The sequence below is a fragment of the Nylanderia fulva genome, unplaced genomic scaffold (genome assembly GCF_048542155.1).
Source record: "Nylanderia fulva isolate GAGA-0341 unplaced genomic scaffold, ASM4854215v1 Scaffold17, whole genome shotgun sequence".
Lineage (NCBI taxonomy): Eukaryota > Metazoa > Arthropoda > Insecta > Hymenoptera > Formicidae > Nylanderia > Nylanderia fulva.
Window position 1 is genome coordinate 3,881,538 of NW_028189945.1, and position 18,410 is coordinate 3,899,947.

The 18,410-nt window shown below is 43.8% G+C and overlaps 1 protein-coding gene and 1 long non-coding RNA gene across 2 annotated transcripts in view; one reads left to right on the plus strand and one right to left on the minus strand.

Moving 5' to 3' along the window:
* Positions 1-18,410, minus strand: part of LOC114938296 (roundabout homolog 2) — a 101,714-nt gene that overhangs the window by 15,785 nt on the left and 67,519 nt on the right. The window contains exon 3 of the mRNA XM_029312170.2: positions 3,094-3,247. Coding sequence (XP_029168003.1) covers positions 3,094-3,247 — 154 coding nt within the window. The remainder of the gene's footprint in view (positions 1-3,093; positions 3,248-18,410) is intronic.
* LOC114938300 (uncharacterized) overlaps positions 1-18,410 on the plus strand; it is a 53,859-nt gene that overhangs the window by 5,557 nt on the left and 29,892 nt on the right. The window lies entirely within an intron of this gene.

The window sequence follows — 18,410 nt, forward strand, 5'->3', positions numbered from 1 at the left end:
ACGCACTCGGTGAACCCTTTCCGATATTATTTATGCGAGAGGAGACGACGCGTACTTGGCATTCCTCGACACCTTTCGGATCCTCCTTCGCGAGGGCTCGTTCTTCTTCCGCGTCGGCGGTCCCAAGATTAAACGGCCGTCTCTCGTTTGAGGGGTGCGCATGCACAATATCGCGCGTACGGAGAGCGATGTTATTCGGCGACGATGCGATCGATCGATGGGCTCTCTCTCGATCTCGCGCGCGCTCTCTAATTTATAGTGTCAATTAATTTTCGCGTCGGTGGTGCTCGATTACCTCCTCCATTCCCTCTGCTTTGATCTGCCCTCTCTCTTTCCTCTTCACGCGACCATTCTTCCATCGCTCTCTCCACGTCCCGTTTTACCACACGTTTCGCGCTGGTGGAAGAGAAAGGGAGCGAGAGAGAAGGAAAACGCGGTCTCGGCGTTCCGATACGGCCGGATTTAATTCCTATCGGTTGTCCTAATTTATCGCGGCTTCGGGCTTCCATCGGTAAATCCGACGCCGGGATGGTGATGGCGGAGAGAGAGAGAGAGAGAGAGAGAGGAGGAGGAAATTTCCGCGAAAGCTCCCGTCGCGACCAAGGAGAGAGTATCCTCTATTGATCGGGAGACGAAGGAGAGAGGAAAATAGCCGTCGAGCGAGCTGTGCGAGTTTCGTTTCGCCTTCGATGGAAAGAGAGAAGGACCTCGCCGGAAAAAAATGTCTCCATTCTGGTTTCCCTCCCTGTCGGGAGAACCGAAAGGGAAAGAGAAGGGAAAAAAAAAAAATCGTTTGTCACGTGCTCTTATGTGCCGTGTCCCCTCAGACAGCGTTAAGCCAGCGCGTACAATACGGCGTAAGTGACGGTAAATGGAAGTAATTACATGAAACGCGGGGCAATAAACCGCATGAAGATAAATTCTATACGCGAAGAAATAATGAAAATAAAAATCGCGCGAAAATAATAGACGGGATTAATAAGTTGGAAAAAAATCATTTATTAAACTGATAAATTATTTCCGAGTTCTCATCCTCTGTTCTTCTCCGCAGCGTATCGCGGATCATAAATTTTGCATCTCAGTCGCGTCACCATTTTTTATCGCGCGTTTAAAGGAACAGTTTGATAATAAGAATCTCCTTTTTATCTCCGACAGAGAACTCGATCGGAGGGAGATGGCGAGGGTTTTTCTCTTTAAAAAAAAAAAAAAAAAAAAAAGAGAGAGAGAGAGGGCGAGATCGCAGCGCGAGAAAAACTAAGAGGCATTCAGCGCCCCATGAAAGTTTGATCGAGTCGATCCATGGGGATTCGGGGGAGAAAAAATCGCCCGTTTCGAGATACGAATAGCAGACGGAGGAGCGCGAAAGTATGCACGGGTCGTTACAACGAGGTGGCTCGCGCAAGCGTACGTTTAAAAGCCTGATCCTGGAAGAGAAGTACCCGGAGAGTAGAGAGAGAGATATAGAGAGGACGGAAAAGACCGGAGAGAGGTAAAATTTTCCGTACTCTGTCGAATTTATGCGTCGATTCCTGCGCCGCGCCGAGTTTGCGAGTCTCTCGAGTCCTCTCTCTCACTTCCCTCTTCGGGTCCTGGATATCGCGATGACTCTAGATATCGAGAACGATGCACATAAATGCGAGACGTGTGTCTATCGATTATGCGCTTTATTGCGCGATGAATATTACCGTGTGATTTATTATTCAAACAGCAAGCCGCAGAGCGGGAAATTTTATTGACACATCGTGTTACGGATTTGTCACCGATTGATGAAAATTTCAGCGACGGTGGCTAAATAGAGGAATATCAAAAAGCGAACGAAATTGAATTTCGCGAATGAAAATAGGTGTTATTTAATTCGAACCCGCAAATTGGTAATAGTTAATTTAATCCGCCGTCTCTCTTTACCCGGACTATGATTCTAACTGAACCGAGAAATTGCGAGAGTATAAATAAAAAGAGTTATAACATATTTAATGTTTTTTTTTTATTTTATACTTTTACGTGCAAATATTTAATAAACACGAATGTCGCGCGAAATAAACTTTGACGCGTGTAGCTATTTTGAGGATCAAAATGGATTTTCCGTTCGCGCGCGAAGACACATTCTACCCTTAAATCAAGATAAATCGGATTTGTAAAAAAAAAAAAAAAAATAAAATAAAGAAGAGGAGGAGAGATAACCGACCGTATTCACGTTAGCAGCGGCGTTTGATGCGATTTTTTGTTTCGGCGACGTTCCCTTTTACCCCCGGCGTCGCTGTTAGAATTAAGTTAATCTAGAGTTCCTCCGCACCCTCTCTCTCTCCCTCGTGTCTATAAAAGTAGATTCTCCCAACCGTAATCCCGCGAGCGTAAAAGTTGCTCTTACTGCCGCGACATTATTACATGCCGGAGACACAGACAGCGCGAAATTCTTGTATATAGGTGCTAGCTGCTAGTCGCGCCAGTAAATGCGTGTACATATACGTAAATGTGTACGTGCGTGCAATTTAATCGGGTATACTACGAGAGCAGGTTTCGAGAGCGAGTGCCGACGCGTGCGCGCGCGCGCGCTTTTAAAGGGCCCGCAAATTGCAAACGGAGTATATTTATTATTGTTTCACCTTCACTCGCCGGCCCAGGTGACAAGATCGAATTAATCGCCCGCGGGGGCCGAGTAACGAAGTGCGCGTCAAAACAAGTTGTGCCCGCTTATACTTTTTCGAGGTGGAGCAAATTTATTTATATTTGTTTACATTACGGTTAACGCAATTTGCATTCCGTTTTATGTCGCTTGTTTATTACAACGTTGCGCGAACGTTCAGTGTGTATATACAGACAAGCAGTTTTGCGTCCCGGTTGCGCCAGCGAGTCGCGGACAAAAGCGCGGGAAGAAGAGAGAAAAAAAAAGGTATAAGTCATTTTCACGCGGCAGCTGGAAAAGATCGAGGGTCCCCGGATGGGTCCCAAAATAGTCCGATCCCGGGTGTATATATATTTAATCGTTTACGCCTTCTCGCCCGCGTGCAATCTCGTTGCGCCGCGTTTTTCGGTGTCGTCGCGGTATATGTCGAGCGAATTCAAAAGGGACTCGTCGGCACAAAGAAGACTCACCGTTTCGTCGCCTCCAGGTCTATTATGTGACCGTTCCTTTTCCAATGTAGGGTCGGCTCCGGATGGCCCCGGGGCGGTCCACACTCCAGCAAAGCCGTCTCCCCGGCGGCGACCCTCGTGTTCTGCGGCTCTGCGCGAAACTCATCCCGCAGCACTGCAACAGAACAAAACCATGCATGATGCACCACAAAGGTATTGCGTTGTTTGTCTAAGGAAGGGATGCGCGACCTTTTTTTTTTATCCATTTTTTCCAAGGAACGAACGACGAAAGTGGGACACTTATTTTTTTTTACGTTTATTCTTTTAGCTCTCGTCAGAATTATTTTCATCGAAATGCATCTCGCAGCACTGCAATAGAACGAACAAAACCAGGTATTGTTTGTTTAAGCAAAGGACGCACAATACCTTTCTTTGATCAATTTTATTTAAGGAACGACGAAAGTAGGACATTTATTATTTTTTACGTTTATTCTTTTGCCTCTCATATTATCAGAATTATTTTTATCGAATCGACATGACATCGAGAGATTCATCTCGCAGCACTGCAACGGGATAAAACCATGCGTGTGCACGATGCACCGTATTGTGCCATAAGAGTATTACGTTGTTTATCTAAGAGAGGAATGCCCAATGTTTTTTTTTTTTATTGATTTTATCTAAGGGACGACGAATGTAAGGCACTCAATTTTTACATTCTTTTATCTCCCGTATTATCAGAATTATTTTTATCGAATCGCCGCGATATCGAATTTTGATATTGAGTAAGCGCACCGTGATTTCGAGCTCCCTCTAAAGTTTTAATAAGCTTTCATAAAAGTCATCTGATTTTTCGTTCGTGTATTGCAAGTCTGAAACTAGGACGAACTAAAATGAATTTCAACAACCGTGATGGTCTGGGAATTAAAAAAAAAAAAAAAAAATCAACTTGTTCTATTCGAAAACCAGCATGTTCGGTTATCCTGGTCCGATTTCATATGTGAATAATTCTCTCGTAAACCCGTACTTAATTCGTAATGTCAACTCGATATTGTATTCTCGATAATTATGTGACTTGAACAGAAACCGCACACTTATTTGTTAAAGATTTCTTTAAAATCACATTCGGACAAGGCAAACCAAACAGTTTCCAGCTGTTTCAAATGAAAAATATTTCCAGAATACCCGCGTTGCCCTAGAAAATTTGTGTATGAAAAGAACTAGATCCTCTATTCAGACTTTTATAAGAATGCAAAGAACATGGAATAAAGCGATACATATAGTATATATCGATATATATATCGATATGAAAATATTTGGAAGTCGGTATTATTCATCTGTGAACGCAGAGCAGGAATTTTAAGCTCGGTGAAGCTTTCAAGTATGATTAAAAGTCTTATGTTTTGAATTGTAAACGAAATATTCCTTTCTTCTCTTACGCGAGAGACACGATGAATGACAAAGCAGAGAATGCATACTTCAATATTCGGATACATTATCGGATTTCGGGGCGAAATGACTACGGGAACGAGGAGTAGTGGCACGAGAAGCCGTATAGTATTATTGCGTGTCGGAAGGCTACGAATTGAAATTTGAGACAACCCGGGAGGGAGAGAAAGCGAGAAAGAGAAGAAAGGCTTTCATAGAACGACGGAGGTTTGAAAAACGTGGGTCGCTATCTCGGGGTCTCTCGAACGCCCTAACGATTCCCCGACGGTGAATCAAATGTAACGCAATTTCTCAGAAAACGAGGGGTCGGCGCCGCCAACATCTCTCGACGATCTCGAAGTCCAGCTTTCAACCCCTTTCTCGTCGTGTCACAGTGGCGCTCTGTAAACTTTTCCCGAGGTTGACGCGAGAGGTCGGGACGACTTCGACCTCTCTTCCGGTCCTCTTTCGAAGCTACTCTCCGTTATGTACTCTATTCGGTTCCGTATATATACCGAATTTACGTGAATCCCATAGGCGCGCACGCGGCAACGTGAAAAATGAGAATTGCGCCCCCGTGGGCCAGGTATACGTCACGTAAATAGGTACACGGTGCATACGGAATCAGGATCGGGATAAGGCGCGCGAGCGCGCTCTTTATAGCCCCGGGTTTTCAGATTATATTCGAGGGGGTTCCCACTGTCTTCTCAATCTCAAAAAGGTATAATATTATATAAACCGAGGATATAACGCATATATGTGTGAAATATAAGATTCGTTTTAAAGTCGCTTATAGTATACCGAATTTATACTTTCTCACGAGATTTTTATCGCAAATTTCATTTTTTGTCAAACGGAAAATTATCCCAGCATACTTTACATTCATCTTTCTCCGATTCTCCGAGATGAATTAATTAATTAAACGAGAGACGATTATAATTCTCCCGATACATCTGGAATACTTGATGCGGTTTTTGTCTTTTCAATTTCAAAAGGGTGTATTATATTCGAGGATAAATATACATGTGTGAAATATAAGATTCTTTTTAAAGTCGATTTATATTATAACGATACCGAATTTACTCTACAATTTTTCACAATATTTTTATCAGATTTATTTATTTGTCAAACGGAAAATGATCGCAGTGTATTTTATATGTATGTTTTGTTACTGCACAGAAGAGAATGTTCTCTTAAAATTTACCCGACTTGAAAATTATCGTCATGGGATCGATTAATATTTACCACAATAAAATATTAATATGTACATGGCAAAATAAAGATATTAATATTTTTCTTGAGATAAATATTAACCAGAGAAACTCTTACAAAATTCTTTCAATACCATATTGTCCCACGATTATTATGATTTCCATTGTAAATTCTAAGAGAAAATTCTCTCAATGTGTCATCATTTCTCCAACTCTCCGAGGTGAATAAATTAAACGAGACGTTTATAATTCTCGCGATACACGTCTAGAATTCTCAATACAGTTCTTTTCAAAAAAGGTATAATATATAACCGAGAATAAGTGTGTTGAAATACAAGATTCTTTTTAAAGTCGATTATACTATAGACGATACCAAATTTACTCTACAATTTCTCACGACATTTTTATCAAATTTATTTATTCGTCAAATGAAAAACTATCGCAGCGTATTTAATATTCACGTACTATTTTACTGTCATCATTTCTCCGACTCTCCGAGATGAATAAATTAAACGAGACGATTATAATTCTCGCGATACGTCTCGAATCCTCGATACGATCCTCCGACGAGTAGATTGAAATCTTGTTCTAATTAAATCCGATTTCCGTTTCTTTTTTTTTTTTTCGGCAGCAGCGATTTTTTCAGCGATCTCATCTGGTCGATCGGACGGCGCGCGCACGTAGCCAGAATGAAAATCTCAATCCCGTGTCGCGGATCTCGTTTACATTTACACGGTGAGCGCGAGACTCGAATCGATAATGTCCCTCGAACTCTCGCGCGCGCGGTCGCGACGTTACGTATATATCCGCGTGCGCTAAAATTAGATATCCCCGCGTGCGCCCAGAAATTATCTACCAGAGAGTAGTATGCACCACGTAGGTATCCGCGGGCACCGCGCATTTACATAGGAATGGCGCGGCGTTAAGGAGCACCTTATTTACGCCGCGGGCGCGCGCGCTCTTTCCGTCACGCGATCCTATTTCGAGGCGCGTTCCTCTCTCTTTCTCTCTCTCTCTCGAGAGAGAGAAAGATACCCGAAGAAGAGCCGGAACATGGAGCATTGTCGCGGATCGACCGGCGATTTTGAGAGAAGCCGCGCGATTTCTTCCTCTCTCTCTTTCTCCCGAGCGATCGATATCTCATCGCGGCACTCCCGGGAGAGAGAGAGAGAAAGAGACAATCCCGCCGAATGTGTTTTCTGTGCCAACGACCGCGCATAATCGATACTTTGCGAGCCGAAAAAAAAGAGGTAAAACAAAAAAATGGACCGGGCGAGAGAGAGAGAGGATCATTTTATCGCTCGGCGTCGCGGAAGCGCCGTACCTCTACAATCGGCGTGGACAACCACGACCATATATCCCGGCGTCGCGGATCGTTAGTCGTCGTTAAACCACATCGGTGCGGTTGTTGCGTACTTGTGCGTGCATACACGCACATATCGTAGATGTAGACGCGGATATATATACGCGAGAGCTCACGCACATCGCGTGGCACCGCACTTCCCTTCCGAATGTAATGCTGTTAATTTGGTATTGTAGGCGATCGTGGCTAATGGTTTCCAACCGGGGACAGCTCGAGAGAGTATCGACCGAATTTCGATGACGGCGTATTATCATCGCGCGTTGAATGCGCTTTAATGAAGCGTGCATCCAGTCGTGACGAATGTCTAACGACCGGGCCCAATTAGTCGACGGACAAGAAAGCCCCGACGCGAGCAAATAGCCCAAAATACGTCACTTTCGCCAGTAAGTTTATACAGGGGCCTGAAAACTTTGCTCCTATATTCGGGGGCTCATTGGTCAGGAAGAAACGTGTCGCAAAACAAGGGCGCGCGTCTACGCGACGACCAAACTTTGCCCCGCTATTAGTGTCGCCGAGACGTAGCATACCATATGTATGTATGTACGGAATGTGTTCTTTCCTCCGGGAAAATCGACGATCCTTTTCCGGGTTACTATGTACTTCGTTTAAACTTTCGCGAATTGCCAGAGTCGAGATTTTATACCGTATCGTATCACGAATGTCGGGATACCAATTTTAATCTTTATATTCTCAACGTAAATCGTACGACAATGAAAGTTATTTTTCCAACTTTTCTCGAAATTTAAATTCAGCTCGGAAATGAATGGCAAAAATGGGCGACTCTATAAAATTCTAGCTCTTCTTTGAAAAAATTCCTCTTAAATCCCGAGTACGCAGTTTAATAACTGTCTTCAACGATTAATTTCGGAGCGGCTTGTCTCTTACACATAACTGACGGCACAATTGACGCGCGATATGCGTCACCGTTGGCGATATCGGCGATTGCACTAATCAACGTCCGTCACGTCGCTTTCGGTCCCACGTTCGCAGGATAATTCCAGTCGGGCAATTACTTAGTTGGCCATTGGTCGACGTGAGCGAGCAAGTGCCCGAACGGACGTCGTCGCTCGATTTACTCTCTATCTTCCATCTCACTCTCTCTTGTAATCGGGGCCCGAATGGCGGACTGGAGATATCGCGCTAATAACACCTAAAGCTCCCCGCTTTCATTAAAGTCTTTCGAGCACGATGATTCCCGACTCTCTCTCTCTCTCTCTCTCCCGGTGGCGGTTGCGTTTCCGCGTGCTTTCTCCGCCGCGAGCTAGGGCGGAAGTTAAAGACGCTAGTTGCCGGCAGTTGGCGGCGAGTGAGTTGCTCCGGCGAAATCTAATCCAAGTTTACGTGCTTCCAGTCCAATTAGGTACAAGTAGGCACCGCCGCCGTCGTCGTCGTCGTCTTGGGACGCGATGCACGTTTCCGTAATAACGACGTTTACGCGACTAGGGAAAACTGCGAGCGAACGAGCGAGCGAGCTTAGCGAGTATAAGCGCGATAGCTTATCCTCCGGGGACGAGAGCATTCGGGTGCTTGAAAGCTCGTAAAAGCTCGATAGTAATCGGCCTCTCTTATTTCGCTGAACTTGAGCGTGCGCGCGTCCCGTCCGACTTTTCCCTCTTCTGGTTCCACCTCTATCTCTCTTGCACCCTTTTAATTCTCGAGCGCGCGAGACGTTATTACGAGACGCTATATAGAGCGACGCATCAGCTGGGCGTAACGAGGCTCATCGTTTCTCGATGAAAAGTTATCAACGACCTTAATGACGAATCCGCTAGAACGCAGATGCGGTACTTTCGACGTGGAATCTTTCCCCGGGAACACGCTGCAAAGTGCGCGGTATACTTTATACTCCAATCGTTTCCTTGGCGAATTTTTTTACAACGGAAGATTATGCGCTTCCAAGTACTTTCCTCCGCGAGAGAACTTCCGTTAAATTAAAATCTGTTTAAAATTAGAAGAGAGAGAGAGAGAGAGAGAAAGAGAAGATCTCTCTCTTTCTTCATCGCGCGCTTTATCTTCTGAATATTTTATCGAGAAAAGAAAAAAATAATCGCTCATACAATAGCCATTTTATTTTCGCCAAATATGTAATGTACTTTACCGATCTTTCCGAGAAAAGGGATTGAGAGTTCGTAAAAAAAAAAAAAAGCTTATTACGATGCATCCCTCGATTTCTTAAAAGAAAAAAAAAAAAAGAACGATACACCGGAGAAAACGAGTTGTTACTCTTTGCCGCTTCAATCTATCGTTTTATCAGTCTCTCCTCCTTTCTTCCTCTTCTCTTCTCCCGACGTTTCTTAACTACTCGTCCAAAGGGATAAGCGGTCGAGCTTTATCCTTCGCGGTAATGAGACAGCGGGTGGTACTTGGGTGCACTCTCGCAACGAAAGGGAGAGAGACAGGAAGAGGGAGTGCGTAGGCAAACGACCTCCAATTAACAGATGTTGGATTTAGAGCGAAAGAATTGAAGGGCCCTTCCTTCCCTTCTCTGTACCCCGTTGTTCTACGCGTACTATAGACCAACTAATGAGAGTGCACCGTGCACTTTTTTTTGCAAGCGAACACGTGCGCACGCGTCATACGGGGTGTGAGCGAAAATCCAGCGGTGTGAAGAATAGAGGAAGTTTTTTGCGAGATTGCGAGTGGTGTGATTATCTCTCTCTCTCTCTCTCTCACGTCTCGGAAAGCGATTCTTCGACGGAGAGAATTGTGTATATTTGCGATGTAAATTGTGCGCAAAGAATCGCGCAAGACAAGAATATCTGCATAGTATTTATTAATGAATATAAATGTTAAAAATTTGCGCGTACCAAATATGGATTTTATTTTATTTTATTATTGTCAATTAATAAAACACCTGTTACGTTACGATACACGGAGAGAATTTTCTCTTGGAATTTACCCTGAAAATTATGGTAATCGTAATAATGTAGATAGTAAAATTAATCGAACATATATATTTTCTATATTTTGTTGTGGTAAATATTAATCAGAGAAACTGTTTCAAAATTTTTCCAATACCATATTGCCCCTCTCTCACTTTTCAAAAATAAAAAGACCCACAATAGCGCATAATAATGAGCTATTTCTCTCCCCCAAAGACGAGTTCAAAACTTGTAATCTACGGGATATAAAAGCTCATAAATAGCTCATTATTACGCGCTATTAGTTTTTTTTTTATTTTTGAAAAGTGGAGAGTGCCAGCTCGACAGAAGTTATTGACCCTCAATTACCATGATTTCCAGGGTAAATTCTAAGAGAAAATTCCGTCTGTGTACCTACCCTAATGATTAGTATCTATCGAGAAAAGAGATTCGAGAAGAGATAGTTGCGAAGTCATGTTTACGCAAATTTCTCCCTCCCTTTTTTTACCGCTCTACAAGTTTCTTGCACAGTTTTGTCTCGCGGCACGTTTTGCTCGACACCCGGTATACGTAATGACGAGGATGACGAGGAGAGGGAGGAGACACGAGCGAGTAGCTAGACGTCCAGGCATGTACGAGCGTAACCATCTGCGTGCGACAAGGGGTCGGGGAAGACACGGAGGAGCGCAACCCTCGTCGGTATACGGACCGAGAACCATCTAGGAACGCTTGTACTCCCTTGCTTGCTAGAATGCACGGCACTTGACCAGCTTGGAGGATCGAAAGAGAGACTCGTGGAGAAGGACGGACGTAGAGAGAGAGAGAGGTCAGATATCGCTCGGCCGCGTAGCAAATGACGAGAATGTAACGACGAGAGAGAATAAATCGTTGATCGGGATAACGGGAGGATTCCGGACGATCCCTGTAGGCCATTTTGCTTGGTCGATCGATTCTCTTTCCTCGTCTCATCGAAGAGAGTGTATACTAAAGTGAATAACAGAAAAGGCTTGTTCGTGCCAGGGTGTGCTTTTTTTCACCACATTTTTTATTATACTTAATTATTTTCCTCTCCTATATACTTTTTAATCTCCTTCGTATTATTTAACTTGCGTTAGCCCTTTCAGATCAGTCTCCTTTTATATGATAATACAGGCCCGATAAGGAAAGACATTTTAAATAAAAACTCTCGTTGATTATATAAAAGAACGGCGCGGCGGTGGTGTTTAAAGTTCTCGTTAACGTAGAATTATACGCACAAGTTTTAATTCCAGCTGATCGCGCGCACACGCCTTTCGCGAATCAACGTCAACGCGTCACCCGCCCACAGCGATGAAAGGGTTAATCGCTCACAAGTCGCAACATTTTGGCCCGCTTAGAGATGTATGTTTAGGGCCGGTAGCGTGCCGTTGATACAACACAACGAGCATAGGAGCTTATACTCTCTATATCGATCATCAAGTATCGTGTTCGTATTCGTTTCTCCTGAACCGCGATAAAGAATCGCGGGCTGCATTTTCACGCAAACCCGCTTCGTATAGAGTAAAGTGATATGGCCGCTATCGCGTTATCCAGCCAAGCAGAAACGAACTCTCCAAGTCCGACTCTTAACCCTTTCCGGTTCGGTGGTTTCAATTTACGTCACCTACATTGTATCTTCTACTGGAATCGACGTTTAACCGCGGGAGAGTTTGGAAGAGGAGAAATCTGCGAATAACGATCTCCTCTTTCTCACACATGCAACACACATTTTCGCTGGAATTAAATAGGGGGAAAAAATAAAAAAATAAAAAAATATTTCGGCACACACTTTGCACACGATCGATTCCATCGGAGAATCAAATCCGCCAATTAGCGGAGAAACGGTTCTCGCTCGCGAGGTTTGCGCAACGTTTGTTTAAAATCATTAGTGGTCCTTCTATCGGGAAGAGAGTGGGCCAGAACTCGTATAAAACCCATCGTTAATGGTTGGAGAAGGATTCTGCGACTAACACGGATCGCGCACCGACTACGCCGTTCGAATCCAATCCCCGGTCTTTATTTAACCGAAGTATTCGCTCGGGGGATTTGGTTCTCGACGAACGGGGTTAATTGAAAAATCCACGCTCGCGCGCGTTATATATATATATAAGCGTGAGATTTTTTTACGTCTCTCTTTCGGAGAAAAAGCGTTTTCTTGAGCCACATCTTTTTCTCCACTCGATTCTCATAATACATGTAACGTGTATATATATATATATATATATATATATATATATAAAACCACTCGAGAGACCAGTGCGCCGCCTTTGATAAACCGCGTGGCGAGTCCAAATATTAAAGCCGGTAAAATGCTGCAAATTTTCGAGCAATGAGAGAATAAAGTAAGCTTTATTTAATAACTCGAGAGCAAGCGTATTTCAGTAGGAAAAATTGCATTAAAGCGCATTTCGCAGTCTTTCGTTTCGCTGCGACCGTCATTTACGACGAAGAGCGCGCGCAGTTATTGTAAACGAAGTTACATTCTGCTGGGAAGAGAAGAAGCTGGGCGAGAGATGAAAAATTTCTCGGAGGTTGACCGACCCGGGCTCTCTCGCGTAACGTTTCTATTTCTTACGTGAGTCATCGTCGTTACTTACGCGTCGTGGAAAAAGCCTTTTCGGTTGCAGCATGCAGATGCACACGCGCGTTATAAAGGCGCATATAAAAGTGCATACCACACGCCAAATCGTAAATTTTCTTCTCCTCTATATACGCGACCGCCGCCGTTGCTGCTGCTTGGCTGCGAAGAATAGCTCGCTTTGAATGCTCGCGTAAACGATATTTATCGGCGTTGCTCGCCACAACAATCGAGAGAGAAGGGGAGCCTCATATTTGTTTATATGCATTAAAGAACCGAGAAGAGATATACTCGCGGCCTCGTGTTTTATCCATTAGACACATCGCGCGCGCCTGGCCGGTCCGTGAGAATATTCCAGATGTATAAAACAACGTGATTCTCTATTGACGCGAGAGAAAATGTTTGTCCACCAGACATTTTATTTTTCACGTCCCTCTTCTATATCTACGGTGCGACCATCCCTTATTTTAGAGGGCATTCTGGAGGATCCTTTATAGATTTATTCAATTTTTCGAAAACTCAGTTTTGTCCTTTACCTTTTATTTCAGTTCTAATGTGATAATATATTAACATGAGAAGAACCTCTAGTGATTTCATATTTACCTTTTAATTTCTCTCTCAGAAAATGTGGTAACCTATATCCCCTCTCGTTACAAGCTATAAGTATTCATTTCATCGATTCGAGTTAAATTTACGTTCCTCGTGACAATTTTCCGATAAATTACAGATATAAAAAAAATCAAACTTGTGAAACAAAAATAGGGACCACATCCGGACTACCTATTTTCTCGAAATTTTTCTCATCCAGCGATTTAAAAGTATACAAAAAAAAAAAACAAAAAAACAAATAATGGACGTATCGAATCGACGCGTTTATAGAACAATTTAATTCAATTGATACACGCTTCCGGAATAGACACTTCGAGGCGGGCAGAGATTAAAGAGCGGTACACCTACTACATATTGTACAACCGCGCCATGTGTATACTTATATGTAGGTTCATGCGCGATATCCAGCCTGAGAGAGAAAGAGAGGAAAGAATCGAAACGCTTCCTCGGCGTGCCGAGAGCGTAAGCGCATACCCACCAACACCACCACCACCATCATCATCATCATCGTCATCGTCGTCGACGAAGCGCATTCCATCCCAGGCTCTCCCAAGTACCTAACGTTGTATATACGAGGCCGCGAACGCGTTACACACGCGCTACCGAGTACGAGAGACCGTTCTCGAGATAGAGAGAGCGCGTACCCATATTCGATATAATTAAAGTGCATAAATAAGCACAATGGTACAAGGAGGCTATCCGCCGTCGAAGGTAGGCGAGAGAGCAAGAAAGGTAAGAGAGTATTCAATGCAAATGCCCGCGGAGAGAGTTTCTTCTCCCGGTCCAGCACGACCGCGTGCTGCGCTGCAGCGTCTCCTCCTTTTCTCCTCTCGTCTCGTCTGGTTTCATCCTCCCTCTCGCGCTACCACAGATGCATATATATGTGTGTGTGTGTGTGTGTGTGTGTTACGGGCCGTATACGGACCGCATGATACGCTCGATCGAGGAGGAAGAGGCCCCCGTAGGCGAAGCGCGCCTCTCTTATGCCTACCTGCGTTATAAGCCGCTCTCGACCGGAAGGCTATCGAATCTGGATTTATCTTCCTCCGCGACTTATATACCAGAGCGGCCGTTCGCCATCCGTTCGGTCATTATCTGCCGCGCGTTTCGCCGCGGGGCTTTGCATTTTCAACGTGTCGGTGGTCGGAATACGTCTCGCTCTCTCTCTTGCTCTCTTTCTCTCCCGTGGGGATTCCGGAATATATGTATATATATGTACGCGGAGGTCCGCCCGGGATCCGCCTCTCTCTGTCTCTTTCCCTCGGACATGACACGGCGTCACGTTATATACAGGGTGTCACGGATGCCTAAAGATATCTCTCTCTCTCGTCGTCAGATTTCTTCGATCTCGCATTTCGACCTGGCTCTTTATACGTACGTGCTCTGTCAAATATCTTCCTTCTGCGAATTCCGTGAAATCGTCTCGTGAATCTTTCCGAAAGTATGCAGCGCTCTGGTATGCACACGTGTACGGCTTTTAATAATATGATTGACGATGTGTTTTGCGCGAGTTTTTTTGTAAAATCAACTTTTTTTCAAGCACGCCCGAATATTTATTTTAGAAAAAAAAAATCTGGATGTGTTTTTCTAAAAGATTGCATTTTTACAAACAACCTGTGATTGCGATGTATTAAAACGATGCAGTTCGCGTTATATTATTCGATTAAATTTATAATTTAATAATTCTTAGTAAGTCACAGCTGACGAAAATTACATCAAATTTCTCCGCAAAGCTTTTATAAAGCAGCTACGAAATTATTTTGAGTAGCTTTATATATAACTTGATATATTTAAATAATTCCGAGAAAAATTCTCTCACATTTTAAATAATTTTCATTAAATAACATGCGTAATACATTAAAAATACATATTTATTAAATAATTAAATAATTTTCCCTTTCTACTGAAATATTTAACAGCGGCGGACACGATGGAAAAAATCCGACCTAAAGTATTGTATACACTCTTAATAATAATCGCTATAAAATTAAAAGCTCAAACCCCGAGAGGGCGTGTTCGCCACGTTAGGTTACGTGTTCGCTTAAATGGGGACATTTTTTATTTTTTTAAATGGTCATTGTGGACCGTCGTCGACCCGGCGTTGCCTGCATCGAGCCTTATAAGTCGCCCCATTGGTCGCGTTACGCGAGGATTAAAATCGCGCGACGCGCGGGTAGTAAATCTGGTCGGCCAACAATGTGATTAAAAGATAGATAACCGATACCGAGCGATATGCGCGCGCGCGTGTGTGTAAATGCACGCGCGTGTGCGTTTTTTATCGCGAGATACGTGAAAAATTATTTTCCCGGCCGCACGGGGAGGAAAAAATGCGTTTTCCGGCGTTGCGCGAGATGGACGGGAAATTGTATCGTGTGTTGTTTTGTTTCGCGGATTCGGCACGCTCGGCTTTTTACACGGACCGTCTCGTATTTACGCGACGCGACCGGAGTACCGGGATTGTCAATACCGCGGACGCAATACAGCGTTTGCCCAAGCCGCCCGAATGTTTTCGATCCGGATTTGAAAGCGGTATAATATTGGCGAATACAATTTCCGATGCTGCAGAAATATATATATATATATATGTATATATATATAGGTATATATATATAGAAAAATGTATCTTAGATCATTGCATTTTCGCGTGTTTGCGAAATCCAAATATTGACCCCAGAGCGCTTGTTAAATGGAATGTCAGAGAACGCATGGATGACATCTGTCATCCGTTTTTAAAAGAGGAATTAAAATATAAAGACACACGAGCGCATTATATATGTAAATGCACAGAGAGAATTTTTTTCTGTTAGAATTTAATCTAAAAATTATATGATAGTGGCACAATACGCGGTATTCAAAGAAATTTATAAATTTCTCCGATTAATATCTATCACAATAAGATAAAATAAAATATATTCGATTTTTATTATGTAATATTAATATTCTTTACCGTGGTAAATTTTAATAAAAGGTGTTCTCCGTGTGAAATCGTTATATACGAAAAATGTTGCATTTGATTTTTTTTCGCGGTATGTGAATAAATCAATATTAGCATTTGAAAAGTTAAATCTCCGGCGAGCCTTCCGCTTTTACCGAAAAATTGAGGATGAGATACTATACGGGATATCTTCTCGGGACTTTTAGAGGGTCGCTGCTCTTTTCGGAGCCAGAAACTCCGAAACGACGATAAGTTTCACGTAGATGGGCTCGAGGATGTTATATCGGTGAAAAACGGCGTGGGAGAAAAGCGCGCAATTATAGCCGACCCATTTTCCCAGAAGACAATAACGTCGAGAACGGGGAAAACGCGGCTGGAATCTAGCCAAATCCTCGCGAGCGGAGTTTCTATTCCTACTACGCGGATCGCTCCGTTAAAGTCGGCTTAAGTTGAGCAAGGTCGCGCAAATTTATTGCCATCCGCGGCGACGTCGCGGCGGCTGAATCGCGCCGGGAATGCAGTTCCGTAAAAGAGCGCGGGTCTATTTTTTCGACGCGCGTCGCTCTACGTGACAAAAGTGCAACCTCTCGTCGACGTCGTCGTCGTCCTCCTGCTGATGGTATAAACCCGTTGACCCCGTCGGAGAGTTTTACGTCGCGTCTTCGGGATCGAATCTCGTACCCGAGATGGAAACTCACGCGTGCGTAAAGTGCGAGAGTATTACTGCTTTTCAACGGTTCTCTCGCGAAAGAAAAAAAAAAAGAAAGACATAGAATTTGCAAGTTCACGCATTCCCATTATCATTTTCATTATTTTCAAGTATCCATAAATAACGGTTCTCTCGCCGCGCGGCACTCGTGGATTATAAACGCGTCGAGTTTGCGCTTAAATCGCAAATTATGGAAAGTGGGAAATATTTATGCGTCGATAATTAAACGCCGAATATTACATGTACTTATATATCGTGAAAATATGCCTTTTCTCATCCGCCGTGTATTTTTCGGGACTCGACGACGACGACAAGAGAGACCCATCCACATTATCGCTCACCGTTTTCCATGATAAAAGGCATTGAATATGAGACTCGAAGTATTACAGATCAAACGCGTATTGAAAGGCGATGTGTTTTCTATTGTATATACGGTGTTCCAGGTTCACCGCACTTCACTTCCCCTTTATCTCTTGGGATACCGCGGCTCTCCGCGGTTAGTAATAAAACGCTTTGTGCGCGGTTTCGCGTTATCTCTCGCGCTTTCTCTCTCTTTCTCTTGTATTTATGCCGTTATTATCGCGGCGCGAGATAAAGCGTGATGAAGCGAAACGCATCTGACATACGTTAATAATGTCAGTCTGAATCACTGGGTCTCTCCTCCTCCTCTCAGTTGTTATTGTTATTCTCGCGTGTCGTTCGCCATTTAAAATGCAATTTTTCAGAGATCAGCTCAACCGTCATTAATAGGGTCACAGCCTCCTTTGACAAACTCGAGCGAGAAAGAATATTACCCTTCATTCATGTATTATTGATTTTGCCCGATGGATTCCGCGTCCTCTTTTCAAAGATTACGAGACATGTAAAAGCAACTCGGCACCCGTCACAAATATCCGTTCAATTCCTCGGGAAATATAATAGTCAATCTTCTTCTCGCCAAAAGATTCTTCCGCAGAACGCAAAAAGTAAGCCCGCATGCGCGCGTGTACGTGTGAAGAGATACTTAAAAGTACGCAACTCAATTCGCGTCGCTCTCTTTATCGCAACAAACTCCGACGAACAATTCCCCGTGTGCCGCCGCCAAGATTTCCCGACGATTCCACCGCGTTAAAACTCCTCAGCAAGTTAGCAAAAAGCGATTCCGAGCGAGTGCGCTCGAGGGGTTAATCGATCGCGCGCTTTTCACACCCTGGGAGATGATACGCGGAGAAAGAGAGAGAGAGAGAAAAGTCAAGAGTTGCCCGCTTGTTTGACGATAATGAAAACTTTCTCCCGGCCTCTCTCCACTGGTGGCTAACCGGTGCCGCCTGGCTGGGATTTAGAAATAACCCTGCTGATGCCATTCGGACGGTCGGCTTGGCTTTGGAGTGGACTTTTCATCAGCGTGACGCGCGATTGTCCCCGTCCGGTCATTTATTTAATCTTCCCCGGTAATCGAGGCGTGCGAGTATTGTTTTATTGGAGTGCATACCGCGGCTCGATGAAGTGCGTTATCATCGTATAGACCGGGAGAGCGCCGATATAATGGCGCGCCATTACTTAACGCCATTTCGGCGCGGTTCACACATTTATGTACAGGGTGTTTCGGAAAAGTTTTTAATTAGCAGATATATCTAGTAGACGATTTTT